The following is a 16,723-nucleotide window of genomic DNA, read 5'->3' on the forward strand; positions in this document are numbered from 1 at the left end:
ATAGACCTCCTCGATAACGTAAGGACCTTCCCATTTAGAGAGAAGTTTCCCTGCAAAAAATCTTAAACAAGAGTTGAATAATAACACATAATCACCTACGTTAAACTCACGCTTTTGTATCTTTTGTCATGCCAGCGTTTGACTTTTTCTTTGAATAGCTTGGCATTCTCATAGACTTGGGTTCTCCATTCATCAAGTGAGCTAATATCAAACAACCTCTTCTCACCGGCAAGTTTGAAGTCATAGTTGAGCTCTTTAATAGCCCAATATGATTTATGTTCAAGTTCAAGAGGTAAATGACATGCTTTTCCATAAACCATCTTACACGGAGACATACCCATAGGATTTTTGTATGCAGTTCTATAGGCCCATAATGCATCATCAAGTTTTTTGGACCAATTCTTTCTTGATCAATTGACAGTCTTTTGCAAAATTAATTTGAGCTCTCTATTGCTCAACTCTACTTGACCACTAGACTACGGATGATACGGAGATGCGATTCTATGATTAACATCATACTTAGCAAGCATCTTACGGAAAGCACCATGAATAAAATGTGAACCACCATCAGTCATAAGATATCTAGGGACTCCAAACCTCGGAAAAATAACTTCTTTAAGCATTTTAATAGAAGTGTTATGATCAGCACTACTAGTTGGAATAGCTTCTACCCACTTAGTAACGTAATCAACAACAACTAAAATATGTGTATAACCATTAGAGGCAGGAAAAGGTCCCATATAATCAAAGCCCCAAACATAAAATGGCTCAATAACAAGAGAATAATTCATAGGCATTTCTTGACGTCTGCTAATATTACCAATTCTTTGACATTCATCACAAGATAAGACAAACTTACGAGCATCTTTGAAGAGAGTAGGCCAATAAAAACCAGATTGCAATACCTTATGTGTAGTTCTATCTCCAGCGTGGTGTCCTCCATAGGATTCAGAGTGACACTTGCGTAGGATCTGTTCCTGTTCATGCTCAGGTACACAACGTCTAATAACACCATCTACTCCTTCTTTATAAAGGTGTGGGTCATCCCAAAAGTAATGTCTTAAATCATAAAAGAACTTTTTTCTTTTGCTAGTATGTGAAACTAGGAGGTATAAATTTAGCAACAATGTAATTAGCATAATCAACATACCAAGGAGCAGTACGAGAAGCATTAACGACCGCTAATTGTTCATCAGGAAAGCTATCATCAATAGGCAGTGGGTCATCAAGAACATTCTCTAACCTAGACAAGTTGTCTGCAACGGGGTTCTCAGCTCCCTTTCTATCAATAATATGCAAATCAAATTCTTGGAGCAAGAGAACCCATCTAATGAGTCCAGGCTTAGCATCTTTCTTTTCCATAAGATATTTAATAGCAGCATGATCAGTGTGAATAGTAACTTTGGAATCAACAATATAAGGTCTAAACTTATCACATGCAAACACAACTGCTAAGAACTCTTTTTCAGTAGTAGCATAATTTCTCTGGGCAGTATCAAGAGTCTTACTAGCATACTGGATAACATTCAATTTCTTATCAACTCTTTGCCCTAGAACAACACCTACAGCATAATCACTAGCATCACACATAATTTCAAAGGGTAAATTCCAATCAGGTGGCTGAACAATAGGTGCAGTGATCAAAGCTTTCTTAAGTATTTCAAATGCTTCTACACAATCATCATCAAAGACAAAAGGAATATCTTTTTGCAATAAATTAGTCAGAGGCCTAGAGATTTTAGAAAAGTCCTTAATGAACCTCCTATAAAAACCGGCATGACCAAGGAAACTTCTTATACCTTTTATGTCCTTGGGACATGGCATCTTTTCAATAGCATCAACTTTGGCTTTATCAACTTCAATAGCTCTCTCGGAAATCTTATGCCCCAAGACAATGCCTTCATTAACCATAAAGTGGCACTTTTCCCAATTCAAGACGAGACTAGTGTCTTCGCATCTCTGCAAAACTCGATCAAGGCTGCTCAAGCAATCATCAAAAGAGGATCCATAGACGGAGAAATCATCCATGAATACCTCACAAATCTTTTCACAAAAGTCAGAGAATATAGCCATCATGCATCTTTGAAAGGTAGCAGGTGCATTACATAAACCAAAAGGCATACGTCTATAAGCAAAAGTACCGAAAGGGCAAGTAAAAGTAGTTTTTGATTGATCCCCCGCTGACACAGGTATTTGAGAGAAACCAGAATAACCATCGAGAAAGCAGAAATGTGTGTGTTTGGATAGCCTTTCTAGCATTTGATCAATAAAAGGTAAAGGGTAATGATCTATCTTAGTAGTTTTATTTAACTTATAGAATGAATTACCATCCTATAACCTGTAATAATTCTTTGCGGGATCAATTCATCTTTATCATTAGGAACGACAGTAATATATCCCTTTTTAGGAACACAATGGACAGGGCTTACCCAATCACTATCAGCAACGAGATAAATTATACCTGCCTCAAGGAGCTTTACTATCTCCTTTCTTACCACTTCTTTCATCTTGGGATTTAGTCGCCGTTGAGGATCTCTAACTGGTTTGGCATTGTCCTCCAAATTAATTTTGTGTTGGCATTACGTGGGACTAATGCCCTTAAGATCATCCAGAGTATATCCAATAGCAGCGCGGTGCTTCTTCAGAGTTTTCAATAATCTTTCTTCTTCTTGCTCTGAAAGGTTAGCACTAATAATAACATGATATATTTTCTTTTCATCAAAATAAGCATACTTAAGATTATCAGGTAATGGTTTGAGTTCAAACACGGGATCACCCTTGGGTGGAGGGGGATCCCCAAGAATTTCAACGGGAAGGTTGTGTTTCAGCATAGGTTCCTATTTAAGGAACACTTCATCTATTTCCCTTCTTTCCTTCATAAACATATCATTTTCATGCTCAAGCAAATATTGTTCTAACGAATCAGTAGGAGGTACGGCAATGGAAGCAAGACCAATAATGTCATCCTTACTAGGTAATTCTCTATCACAAGGTTGTCTATGAAACTTAGCAAAATTAAACTCATGAGACATACCCTCTAAGCCAACTGTAACAGTATCCTTTTCACAATCAATCTTAGCATTAACTGTATTTAAGAAGGGTCTACCAAAAATAATGGGACAAAAGTCATCTTGTGGGGAACTAAGAACAAGAAAATCAGCAGAGTATTTAACCTTCCCACACAAGACTTCAACATCTCTAACAATCCCAACCGGTTTAATGGTATCCCTATTAGCAAGCTTAATGGTAACATCAATGTCTTCTAATTCAACGGGTGCAATGTCATGCATAATTTCTTTATATAGATCATAAGGTATCGCACTAGCACTAGCATCCATATCACATAAACCATGATAACAATGATCTCCTATTTTAACAGAAATAACAGGCATGCCTACGACAGGTCTATGTATCTTAGTATCTGGTCTAGCAATATTAGCAGTCTCACTACAGAAATAAATAACATGCCCATCTAAATCATCATCCAAGAGATCTTTAACCATAGCAATACTAGGTTCAACTTTGATTTTCTCAGGAGGTGTATAAGTCCTAATATTACTCTTACGAACAACAGTCGAAGTTTTAGCATGATCCTTTATCCTGGCAGGAAAAGGAGGTTTCTCAACATAAGTAGTAGGAACGATACGATCACTATAGGTGACAGTCTTTTCTTCAACTATAATAGGTGCAACTACTTTTACTTCAATGGGAGGATTATATTTAAACCACTTCTCCTTAGGGAGATCAACGTGAGTAGCAAAAGATTCACAGAAAGAAGCTACTATCTCAGAGTCAAGTCCATATTTAGCGCTAAATCCAGGAAAAGCATCGATATCCATAAAAGATTTAACACAATCAAACTTAGGTGTCATACCTGACTCCTTACCATCATCAGAACCCCAATCTTCAGAGTTGCGTTTAATTCTTTCCAATAAGTCCCTTTTGAATTCAATAGTCTTCAGCATATAAGAACCAGCACAGGAAGTATCGAGCATGTTGCGATCATTGAGAGAAAGACGAGCATAAAATTTTTGAATAATCATTTCTCTGGAGAGCTCATGATTGGGGCATGAATATAACATTGACTTAAGCCTCCCCCAAGCTTGAGCGATGCTTTCTCCTTTGCGAGGCCAGAAATTATATATGTAATTACGATCACGATGAACAAGATGCATAGGGTAGAACTTCTGGTGAAATTCCAACTTCAATCGTTTATAATTCCAAGATCCCGTATCATCACATAGCCTATACCATGTTAATGCATCTCCCTTCAAAGATAAAGGGAAGACCTTCCTTTTGACAACATCATCGGGAATACCTGCAAGCTTAAATAATCCACAAACTTCATCCACAAAGATAAGGTGTACATCGGGATGCAATGTTCCATCTCCTGCAAATGTATTAGCTAGCAGTTTCTCTATCATACCCAAAGGAATCTCAAAGTAAATATTTTCAAAAAGTTCAGTAGGTTGAGGAGCAACTCTTTGCTCTTCTGGTCGGGGTGAAGATACCCCGAACAAGCCCCTCAAAGGATTAGTTTCCATAGTGACAAGTAACAGAAAATTTCAGCACACTATATAAATGTTTCCTTACCAAGTTCCACTCACCAAAAGCGCTACACTCCCCGGCAACGGCGCCAGAAAAGAGTCTTGATGATCCACAAGTGTAGGGGATCTATCGTAGTCCTTTCGATAAGTAAGAGTGTTGAACCCAACGAGGAGCAGAAGGAAATGATAAGCGGTTTTTAGTAAGGTTTTCTCTGCAAGCACTGAAATTGTAGGTAACAGATAGTTTTGTGATAAGATAAATTGTAACGAGTAACAAGTAAATAAATTAAATAAAGTGCAGCAAGGTGGCCCAATCCTTTTTGTAGCAAAGGATAAGCCTGGACAATTTCTTATAATGAGAAAGGAGCTCCCGAGGACACATGGGAATTATCGTCAGCTAGTTTTCATCACGCTCATATGATTCGCGTTCGGTACTTTGATAATTTGATATGTGGGTGGACCGGTGCTTGGGTACTGCCCTTACTTGGACAAGCATCCCACCTATGATTAACCCCTATTGCAAGCATCCGCAACTATAAAAGAAGTATTAAGGTAAACCTAACCACATCATTAAACATATGGATCCAAATCAGCCCCTTACGAAGCAACGCATAAACTAGGGTTTAAGCTTCTGTCACTCTAGCAACCCATCATCTACTTATTACTTCCCAATGCCTTCCTCTAGGCCCAAATAATGGTGAAGTGTCATGTAGTCGACGTTCACATAACACCACTAGAGGAAAGACAACATACATCTCATCAAAATATCAAACGAATACCAAATTCACATGACTACTAATAGCAAGACTTCACCCATGTCCTCAGGAACAAATGTAACTACTCACAAAGCATATTCATGTTCATAATCAGAGGAGTAATAATATGCATTAAGGATCTGAACATATGATCTTCCACCAAGTAAACCAATTAGCATCAACTACAAGGAGTAATCAACACTACTAGCAACCCACAGGTACCAATTTGTGGTTTGGATACAAGATTGGATATAAGAGATGAACTGGGGTTTTGAGAGGAGATGGTGTTGGTGAAGATGTTGATGGAGATTGACCCCCTCCCGATGAGAGGATCGTTGGTGATGACGATGGTGATGATTTCCCCCTCCCGGAGGGAAGTGTCCCCAGCAGAACAACTCTGTTGGAGCCCTAGATTGGTTCCGCCAAGGTTCCGCCTCATGGCGGCGGAGTTTCGTCCCGTAAGCTTGCCCACGATTTTTTCCAGGGTAAAAGCCTTCATATAGCAGAAGATGGACATCGAAGGGCCACCAGGGGGCCCAGGAGACAGGGGGCGCGCCCAGTAGGGGTGGGCGCGCCCCCCACCCTCCTGGCCAGAGTGTAGGACCCCTGAGGTATTTCTTCCGCTCAATAATTCTTATTAATTCCAAAAATAAGTTTCGTGGAGTTTCAGGATTTTTGGAGCAATGCAGAATAGGTTTCCAATGTTTTTTTTCCTTTTTCAGCCAGAATTCCAGCTGCCGGCATTCCCCCTCTTCATGGTAAACCTTGTAAAGTAAAAGAGAATAACCATAAGTATTGAGATATAATGTGTAATAACAGCCCATAATGCACTAAATATTGATATAAATGCATGATGCAAAATGGACGTATCAGTTATTTCTCAATCCTAGCCCAATAATGAATCCTAACTGGCCAATGCCCTATGGCATACTTGGATTGCACTCAAGATCTAGTCCAAGTCTTTATAACTGACCCACCAAAATTGTAAATAGTTTTTTAGCCTTTTATAGAGGAAGTCAGCCTTCTAACTCCCCGGTGAGCAAGCCATAGATATACTTGGTTAGCAATCTCCAAATCATTAAAAAGACACTTCGTGAACAAAAGCTACACCTTGTTGTTAATCTTGCAATATAATGAGTTGGTAGGCAAAAAGACCCTTTCTTGGAAACAGAGGGTAAATGTTATAGTAGTTATTAATGGCGACCAAAAATATTTCCACCTCTCCTCTCTTTCAGCATCTCTTTACTAACAAAATCAAAGTCATTGAAGATCAGGGGTTGGAATCTTTTAACCACGACCACAAATCAGCTATTCTCAAATCTGGAACTACAAAAAAAACCTGGAACTTCCCCCCTTTAGTCTATGTACCCTCACCCTATTTCTCAACTATTGTCTTTGTGATCCCTTCGACCAATAAATTATGATGCCTTCTTATGAACCCCATTACTAGCCCTAGGTCGTATGGCTTTGGCACTGGTTTCTAAGAAAATATACTCACACTCTATTAAACATACCATTCTCCCCATTTTTATCATTGGTTGTCCACCAACTTACTGCCAATGTTGTGTGTTTCAACTCAACCTTCATGGTCCTTCCAAACAAAGATGCAACCAGGTTAGCTAACACCTTTGCCCCCACCCCCTAAAGCCTTAGCCAAACTGCTTACCAGCTGACTTAAATGCTTTATCCCTCTTTTCATCCACAAGGAGGAACCAAACAAGATGATAAAACGACGGGATATCACTGAAAACTTCATTGACGTTGCTAACCTTTTGAGTTGTTATCACTCTAGGAAAGCACATATTAGGTTTGATAAAATTGACTTCAACAAATCTTTCAACTCCTATCACTGGGGCCTCCTTAACAATTCTATCGCACATGAGTTTCCCACAGACCTTGTTCTTCTGGGTCCACCTAATCTTTTGTTCGAGTGAAACTGATGTCCTGCTCAATGGTGTCCCCTGAAGTTGGATCAACTATATGAGTGTCCCCCTTTTTCCAATATCTTTTCAACATAGTTGTCAACTTGCTCAAACGCATGGTCATCCATGCCCACAACAACGGCCTTTCGCGCCAGCCTATCTACCCTAACCTCCCTCCCTCTGTCCTCCAACTTACATTGGCATCCAACTTAAAATTATTCTTCATGACTTTGCCCTTCTGCGAGCCTTGCCACAAACTTCCACAAAATAACTTATGTGTCACTGCACATCAGCCCCGGGTTGTTATCGACATTTCCTCTTCTATTGGTTGTGATTTCTCCTTCTGTTAGACTCCCTCCATCATTTGCACCCATCTGCCTTCCAGCCCAACGTCCTTAACTTCCATAGTTACCTCTCTGGTTGGGCAGCAGGCCTACTGTCTCGAGGAGCTAGACTAACTTTGTCCTCGAATCCCTTGCCACTTACTTCATGTCTAACACGATTAGACGGGCTTTGCTTCATGACTAACTTTTGAGGCACCAAGGAAACTTGCGTAGTGACTCAGTGTCTTAATGCTTGGAAAATATTTGCAAACCAAAATAATTTGTTTTCGAGGCATTACAAAACTTGGTGCTTCAAAATAATTGCTCACTTATGAAATTTCCCTTCAAGCTTTTACATATACCAGATCTCCATGGGCCCATTTGTTCCACCTACGATACTCTACCGCCATTGCCGACAAACAAAACAACCAACTTCTAAGCCTTCAACAACTATACTTTGTCCTCACCAACAATGGCCTATCCACCTTCTTCTAGGCTAACAGTTGCATCCTGGACCAACCTTTATACAATGCCTTCCCTAACCTATTCTCATTATACCAACACCACAATCCTAGTCCCAGAAATCATGTTTGATGGTCTGTTATAAGGAACCACCTTATTGGTATTGTCTCGTTAGAATTGGGTGTTGTTTTGTCCTTGTTGCGGGATTTCAAAACAAATGGATCCAATGACGAAAGATTCCTCACTCATCAGACTTCATTTTTGTGTCAACTATTAGAAACATCATTTCCAACTTACTGTCAGACTTTTAGCTACAAGGAACCTAATTAGAGGTTGTCGCTATGTCTTGGCGGCAATACCTCTCCTTGCCCGCTAGCGCATCTACATATCACTTGTCAACTTGTTGATATTTTCAGTAATATAATATATTCAGGCGAGGATCCATCCTCCTCCTCCTCCTTCCCCAGTGATTGTTCAAAAAACACATGGCCACAAGACCCAAGGAAACCAGCTCCAGTAAAGTCAAATTCTCATAGTGATGGCCAAGGTGGCATTAGAGTTGCACAAGCTAAATGATTGCCAACTAAAGTCAATATTGATAATACCGCCAAACAATTGTACAGATATAGTCAATATCTGCACAATTACTTCCTTCCCTGAAGTAGCTTTGTGCATTTTATAAGATGCTTCACCGATCACCACGTACGCTTGCACTTTGCGCAATAATGGTTGGTCCTCGCCATCGTAGCGCCGCACAGGTAGCAGAAGCAGTGCCCGCACCTGCAAATCAGAGGGGAAAACAATTAAAGAATTAGCACTTGGCGCACATGAAAATAACTGTTGGTGTCCGGAGAAGGAGATTCAGACCCAGTTCTTTTGCCAGAATCTGGGAATTCTCCCAGAATTTGGGTAATTCTGGGAGAATCCCCAGATTCTGGCAAAAGAACTGGCCTTCAGTGAAGCTGCAGTTACCTGCAGGCGATGAAGGTGCAGCCGTCCACCCTCTCGACGTAGATCTTGCACTTGGGGCACCTCTGCCACTTGCTCTGCTGCGCGACCTTCCTCAGCAGCAGGTCCTCCCGCCCGCGCTCGTCGTCCCCGAGCCGCTGGAACTCGGCGCACTCCACCCCCTCGTGCCACGGCACCTTGCACTTCGCGCAGAACATCCGCTTGCAATGGGGGCACTCCACCTTGGCCGCCGCCGCCGCCGCGTCGCCGTCACCGGGGTCGTCGTCCACCAGCAGCGCCGAACAGTCCTTGAAGGGGCAGTAGAACTTGAGCTCGCCTAGCGCCATGTCGCAGAGCGCGGCGCCCCACCTGTGGAACAGCGGCGTCGGGATCACGCGCCGGCACTCCTCCGGGTGCAGCACGCCGTCCTTGCAGCCCGGTTCGGGGCAGCCGATGGCCAGCAGGTTCTCCTCGACCCTCGCGGCGATGTACTGCCTCACGCAGCTGGCGCAGAACGCGTGCCGGCACCCGGAGATGCGGAAGCGCTCGACGCCGGGAACCGTCTCCATGCAGATCGTGCAGTCGAAGCCCTTGGCGCTGTTGGAGCATTCGCCTTTCTCGAACAGCTTCCTCTTGCCGCTGGCGATGTCTTTGAGGAAGATCAAGCTGCAACCATCATCATCGTCTAGATCGATCACTTGAGGGGGGCTGTCGTCGTCCAAGTCGATGACTTGACGCGTCTCTGGTTTCGACGGAGATCTGCTGGAATCGACAGGAAACAGGGGCAGCTCCGATCCTAGTTTGCGCCTCCCCTTGCGGACTGGAATGGACCCTTCGGAGGTCCCGGCGACGGCGGTTCCGGAGGAGGAGGGGACGGCGGCCTGGTCGCGAGAGGGGTCGAGTGAGAGGAGGATGGCCTGCTGGATCTGCATCTCCTCGCGGCTGTTGGAGGAGCCAAGGACTATCACGTCGTCGTCCTCATCGGACGAGATGTCGATGGGGCAGAAGGGAGCGTCGGACTTCACGGTGGCGGTGGCGGTGGCGGTGGCGGAGGCGGAGGACGCCATGGCCGGCGACGGGTCGTGTCCAGCCAGCGGCGGCGCTGCTCTGCTTCCCATCCGTCGTTGGTTGTGGGCTGGGGCCGTTTCAAATTGGAGGAGATTGCGGGACGCGTGGACGGGTGCGATCTACTGATGCGAGAGAGAGAGAGAGAGAGAGAGGGGTGGGGGCTGGATTTTGTTGGATGTGGTTAATCGAAATTAGGGCTCGCAAAAAAACTCAAATGTCGCTCTGGCTAGCTCATCGGCTCGTAAAAGTAACGAGCCAAACACTCTCAGTTTAACAATCTAAGAAAAGGGCGAACCAATCTGTGGTTGAATGGTTATATGGACTGTGGTATTCCCAACCCATCAGGGTTTAAATCGTGATGCCCGCATTTATTTTAGAATTTCCGACGATGCGTATTCACTGGGAGGAGACGTTTTCGTCGACGACGAGGCGCCTACGGTGATTTTGTAAATCTCAAGATGATATGCCGGTGATTTCGTAAAACTCAAGATGATATGCCGGTGATTTCGTAAAACTCAAGATGATATGCCGGTGATTTCGTAAAACTCAAGATGATATGCCGGCTTAGTCTTTCGGAGGCGCTCATAGGGATATGGTGTGCGTGTGTGCGTTCATAGGGGTGAGTGTATGCGCGTGTATATGAGCGTTTGTGGTTCTTCTTGTAACGGTGCTCCTTTTTATTTATATTTATAGAAAAAATAATGGTAAATGATTCTAATGGGCGACCGGTCCGAGCGCTGCCTAAGCCCCCTTGCTCATGCGCCACGTGTCTAGTGAACCCCATGGGGCCTCTCCTTGTTCATTCTTGTCATTTTTCACCATGTGCGTGCTATGTGTTGTTGTGAGGGATGGGTTGTCGCTGAACTACTATGAGCAGAGACCAACACTGTCATCGAAGCGATGCACGAAGTATGGACGTTACGTGCTATAAAGTAGGACCACCACGTCTGCGAGTCCCGGAATCCGGACCTGCTTCTGGCGCAGTTTCCCTCGGAAGTGGATCCTCTAACATCCTCAAGGGATGTCATGAAAAGCTACAGTAAAATGTGTGTGTAAACGAACAAGGGATGTCAGGGTTACTGTAGCAACCACCGTGCGGATTTACTGTAGCATGTACAAAAATAAATCAAAAGAATAATTTTTTTGCACTATGATTTTGTTTGTATGTAATTTTTGTAAATGTATACAATAGATTTGTAATTTGTAAATTAATTATAATCATTTTTGGCTTAACCATATGGATGTGAAGGAGAGATGTCACGGTTATTGTAGTTTACGTGACATCCCTTAAGGATGATAGAGGATCCGGTTCCGTTTCCCTCATCATTGTTTAGGTACACACTTTACATTCTGTGAAGTCTGAACTTTGTTATAATCAAAGTACACTATGTAATTGTCCTTCTTCAGCCACTCATGATCCTTTCATCGTCTGGTTGCGTGACACAAAAGGGTCGGACATCAAGAGCCCAATATGCCACAATGCTCACCATCACGCTCTCCCCCTTGCATTGAGAGGGGTTGTAGACTACTGTGGGCGGGCTCTAGGTCGATGCGGGCTAGCCATCCACTCGATGATACCACAAGGTCACCAACCAATGTTGCGGTCGGGTCAAACGGTGCTACAAGCCAAGTAGAAGCGTCAATGACGTGTTGCGACCGTCAATGGCGGATGTTATGATTATTGACAAAGGATGTTATGACTAGAGACAACAAATGTTGCGACCAGATAGTTTTTTTCGTCCTTTTTCCTACTAAAGTTGCGAGATCTAACGGTTTTGCGGGTAGCAATCGAGCGGCTGGCAAGGCATGTCTAATGCTCTCCAAAAACAATTTCATTGTGAGAATGTATCCTTGGTACATTCTACCCGCAAAAATAATAATTATTCTTGGTACATTCAATCAACTCCGACGAGTTTACGGAATTGCTCCATGTACAAGGCACACCCCTCGCTTCTAGTGGACTGAACTGCACTGTTGATAGGTCTTAATTTTGCAAACTCACATGCGGTAAGAGAGAAACATGACCGGTATCTTTTATTCCCTCTGATCGGAAACAAAATGTCCCGGCTTCGAACTAAGGTTTGGAAAAAAGATGTCCCAGCTTTGAACTAAGGTTTGTTTTCCTATCAGAGAGGGAGTATCATTTAAATGGTAGAGTGATCATTTTTAGAGAATTTTAAACAGTAGCTATATGAGACGAAAGATACACACACGGGACTTCAAAACCTGTCTCACATAGGAAAAATGATTTTGTACAACTAGTTACCAATGCAACCCATATTCTCTCCTCCTTTTATATTTTTCTTGAATTTCTAAATGATGTGAAATAACTCAAGGTTGTTAGTAGTGCTATATAATACACATTGTAAAGCTTCATCCAATAATATAACCATATGTGACCCAGCCAAAAATGGTAAGATTCAAATTAATGGTGATTAGTTAAATAGCATGTTCTCGCAAAAAAAGGAAGTTAAATAGCACCGAGTAGATGATATAATTTTTTCCTCTTTTGTACAGGTCATGATATTATATTTTGTTATGAGTTTGCATATGCACATGCACATTATATAGCTTGACTCACATCAATGAATTACATTCAAATGCCATGCAACATAAATTTCTACAGAAATCCAAAACATGAAAACACTCTAAAACTGATGTTTACATATATCACACAGGAAAAACACAAGAATTTTGTACTCCCTCCATTCCATATTAATTGTCGTTGATTAAGTACGGAGGGAGTACATAAGAAGCAGAAAACATGAGGTCAGACCATATGTTTGTCCTCCTCCAATATTCCCATGGATTGTCCAATTCCATAGGAATTTCATAGTAATCTTGATGAGTCAGTCCACTGTTCCAAACACAAACAGCAACATAGGAATTTCATAGTAATATTGATGCCCATGTGTTTATGTAGTGAACAAACAGATTAAATGGATTATTGGTTGCAGAATGCCGTTTCTATTTCTATCAGGATGGATGATGGATTTTCAGTCATGTGCAGAGCTACTGTCTAGCAGAGATCAATACTAGTAAAAAGTTCCCGTCATCGACATACACGGTATTTGCATGACACGACTACATCCAGTAGGCCTCTAAGCTATAGAGCCTATTAGTTACTTATATAATGGGAAACTGGCCAGCTCCTTCATCAGGAATAATCCCCAGAACAACACTCTAGTGAATAGTGATGTTTACTAATTCACAGACCATTCACCACGTACATTTGCAGACCATTCACCGATCACCACGTACGCTTGCACTTGCTGCAACGATGGTTGCCCTTCACCATCGCGGAGCCGCACAGGTAGCAGAAGTGGTGGCCGCACCTGCAAACCCAAGGAAACAAGAACATCTCGTCATGGACATGCAAATAATTGTTGGTGTACAGCAGATCCAGCTAGTGAAAGCTAACACAGCGCGCACCTGCAGACAATGTACACGCAGCCTTCCACCCTCTCGACGTACATCTTGCACTTGGCGCACCTCCGCCACTTGCTCTCCTGCGCGACCTTCCTCAGCAGCAGGTCCTCCCGCCCGCGCTCGTCCTTGCCGAGCCGCTGGAACTCGGCGCAGTCCACGCCGTCGTGCCACGGCACCTTGCACTGCGCGCAGAAGATGCGGGAGCAGTGGGGGCACTCCACGTCCCTTATCACCGCGTCCCCGTCCTGGTGGTCGTCGACCAGCAGCGTCGAGCAGTCGTTGAAGGGGCAGTAGAACTTGATCCCCTCGAGCGCCATGTCACAGAGCGCGGCGCCCCACCGCTGGAACAGCGGAGTCGGGATCACGTCCCGGCAGGCCTCCGGCTGCAGCGTGCCGTCCTTGCAGCCCGGGTCGGGGCACCTGATGGGCAGCACGTTCTCTTCCACCTTCGCCGCAATGTACTGCCTCACGCAGCTGACGCAGAACGCGTGCGTGCACCCGTCCACCGGGAAGCATTCTATGGCAGGCACTTCCTCCATGCAGATGGTGCAGTAGAAGTCGTTGGCAATCGTCGTGCCGCTGGAACATTGGCCGAGCTCTTGCAGCACGGCGTTGCACGGTTGCTTGCCTTTGTCTACCACTCTGGTCGATGACGAGCTGCCAGCATCACCATCATCGTCCGTATTGATCACTTGTGGTGTGTCTGGCTTCAACAGAGAATCGCAAGAAGTAATCGGACACTTGGGCATCTCGGTGGCCGTACTCTCGGTTGTGTATCTGGCAAAGCAGGTGATGCAGATGATATGATCACAGTTTTCAGGTTTCCACGACGCTTCCAGCGATACGATCATCAGCCTGCAAACTGCACACATCATCGTGCCGCGGCCGGAACCTTGGCCGGATTCTTGCAGCCCATTATAGGGATGTTCCTTCCCTTTGCCATCATCGATCTCTTTGATTGCGATCAGGCTGCCATCATCGTCTACTTCCATAAATTCATGTATCTCTGGATCGACATGATATTCGCAAGAAGCAACCGGGCACTTTGGCATCTCTGTGGCCACTGTCTCTGTTGTGTATTTGGCGAAGCAGTCAATACAGATGACATGATCACAATTCTCAGGTTTCCATGATGCTTCCAGTGATACTGTCATCAGTCTGCAAACCGCACATGCCATCGTCGTGGACTGAGCCGAGAGTCGGAGGACCTCTTCAAGCTGCTCAGCTTCGGCTGCAGCAAAATCATCATCCATCCTGCAGGAGCAAATGCAGATTCGTAGTGACATGGTGTACAAATGAAAAACACATCCAACATTGTTGTTAAGCCAGTTATATGCAATAAAGATGAAAAATTCTTGTTACCACTACAGATGAGGAGCAGTAGTAGCAATCAAGTAACTCAAATCATCAGCCATCCATCATGATATTCTTAATCAAATGAATATGAAATACGTGAGATAGAACATTCAACAAAAGAGTAAACTCCATCATGGGCCGTGTATTCGTTACGAATGATAAACATATTTAAAAAGCTTACTACATTGCGCAGGATTTATAGCTGAAATCGCAATTTCAATCTAGTTGAACCAGGATTTTTGTTGTTGCTGGTTAGGCATTGTTAAATGTGATGATACCTATAACTTTGGGTTAACCATGCCATTAAAAAAACCCGGAAGTGATTGGATTACCCAAACTCCAAAAGAATGCCCTTCATTCAAATATGCTCGCTATATGCAATGTTAGATTTGATTCTTGAAACACAGCCGGGCATGCAGACTAACCCCTCGCAAGCATATCATCGAACAGTTGAATGTGCACGTGATGACTCCTACGTTGAATATGCCTCTACACTTGATAAACAAGGGATAATGCCTATCATCTACAGTACTATCTTATAAATTTGGGTTTGTGATGGTGAATTCACTGTCTCACTCTATCCCAATTTCGCTCCTTCATCAAGGACCCGCGAAACACTCTTCGTTTTTTAAAGTTTACTAACTTACCAATTTGGGTTGGTGATAATGGTGGCGAGTTCACTGCGCCACTCTATCTCAATCTTGCTCATTCATCTAGGACCCACTAGACACTCTTCATTTATTTTTAAAAGAATCACAAGCAAAACAATTACAAGTAAAGCAATTGTGGAATCTCTGACCACGAACCTACCGCTACACACAACTTGGTCAAACTAGCAAGCAACGCCACTGACACGTTTTGAATGGGAAAATATTATACAAGTACACGGCAGTACGTACTCAAGTCAACCCGAACTAGACAGTCAATGTGACAATCGACTTTTTCCCAGCCGCTGCTAATCCCCAACCCCCATTGTCCTAACTTTTAAATTCAAAATCCGGACATGTCATGCGCCATTGGTTGAACAAGTACATGGTTATGGTACACTACCTTTTACGATGTCATGTCTTAACAAGTGTGTTGACTGTTGTGCACCACTAGTCCAACACTATCAGTTTTGCTGCTCTGTAGCAACACAGAGGCATTATGATAGTGCATTTAGACATACTTGACCACATTGCACAAGATTTTAGAGACCGCCATCTCAGTTTGGTATCCAGGACATTTCTCGCTGCCAAACGGTATGAAATTTGGCTACACGCTGGCATCTGTTTTGAAATTACGGGTCAAGTCCACAGAAATACACTACTACTCCACGGAAAACATACATACTGATTTTCAACGCAACTGGGCATGCAATGCAGACCGACCCCTTGCAAGCATATCGCCGGACATCTGGCGTGCACGCGCCGACCCCAACGAAGAACACGCCCTACACTTGACACGATGGCTAGCGCTGACCACATTTTGACGGTCTTTGAGTAGAGACGCTATCGAATCCAACAGCTTCAGTACTAACAACCGTGCAGAGCGTAGGGGTGGATGCTACCTGTGGCCGGCGATCAGGCGTGGGAGCTGGAAAGCACCGTCGCGTACTCCTGCAGGCTGCAGCGGTCGGGAATCGAATCGCCGCCGCCGGCGGCGGGAAGGCGAGCTAGCTGGCTGGCTGAGGAGCGCGTCGGCCGCGATCGATCGGGGAATGCAGGCAGCTAGGGCCGGCGGCGGGAGGAGGAGGAGTGGGAGCCCAACGCGCGCGCGGTGGGTGTCGTATCGTATCGAGGAAGAAGCGTGCCGATTGACGAGGAGGCGGCTTGAAGTGGACGGCCTCGCTGCCGAGGGAGGGCTATCGGGGTCGTTCACTCGCGTCATCGGAAGTCGAGCCGTCTCCCTGGCTGCGTTGGGCGACCGAGACC

At 44.1% G+C, this 16,723-nt stretch overlaps 2 protein-coding genes across 2 annotated transcripts; both read right to left on the minus strand.

Moving 5' to 3' along the window:
• Nucleotides 1-8,526: 8,526 nt before the first annotated feature.
• On the minus strand, nt 8,527-10,232 carry LOC123116227 (uncharacterized protein DDB_G0292642). Its single transcript, XM_044537215.1, has 2 exons — nt 8,982-10,232; nt 8,527-8,789 (listed from the first exon to the last, which is right to left on the minus strand). Exons 1-2 carry the CDS (start codon nt 10,073-10,075, stop codon nt 8,705-8,707), a joined length of 1,179 nt encoding a protein of 392 aa, XP_044393150.1. The 5' UTR covers nt 10,076-10,232; the 3' UTR covers nt 8,527-8,704.
• A 2,798-nt stretch (nt 10,233-13,030) lies between these two features.
• LOC123112094 (E3 ubiquitin-protein ligase RNF19B) lies at nt 13,031-16,653 on the minus strand. The gene is made up of 3 exons (XM_044533014.1): nt 16,360-16,653; nt 13,458-14,708; nt 13,031-13,360 (listed from the first exon to the last, which is right to left on the minus strand). Exons 2-3 carry the CDS (start codon nt 14,705-14,707, stop codon nt 13,276-13,278), a joined length of 1,335 nt encoding a protein of 444 aa, XP_044388949.1. The 5' UTR covers nt 14,708; nt 16,360-16,653; the 3' UTR covers nt 13,031-13,275.
• Between the last annotated feature and the right edge of the window lie 70 nt (nt 16,654-16,723).

This window comes from Triticum aestivum, chromosome 5B, assembly GCF_018294505.1.
Source record: "Triticum aestivum cultivar Chinese Spring chromosome 5B, IWGSC CS RefSeq v2.1, whole genome shotgun sequence".
In the NCBI taxonomy this organism is placed as follows: Eukaryota; Viridiplantae; Streptophyta; class Magnoliopsida; order Poales; family Poaceae; genus Triticum; species Triticum aestivum.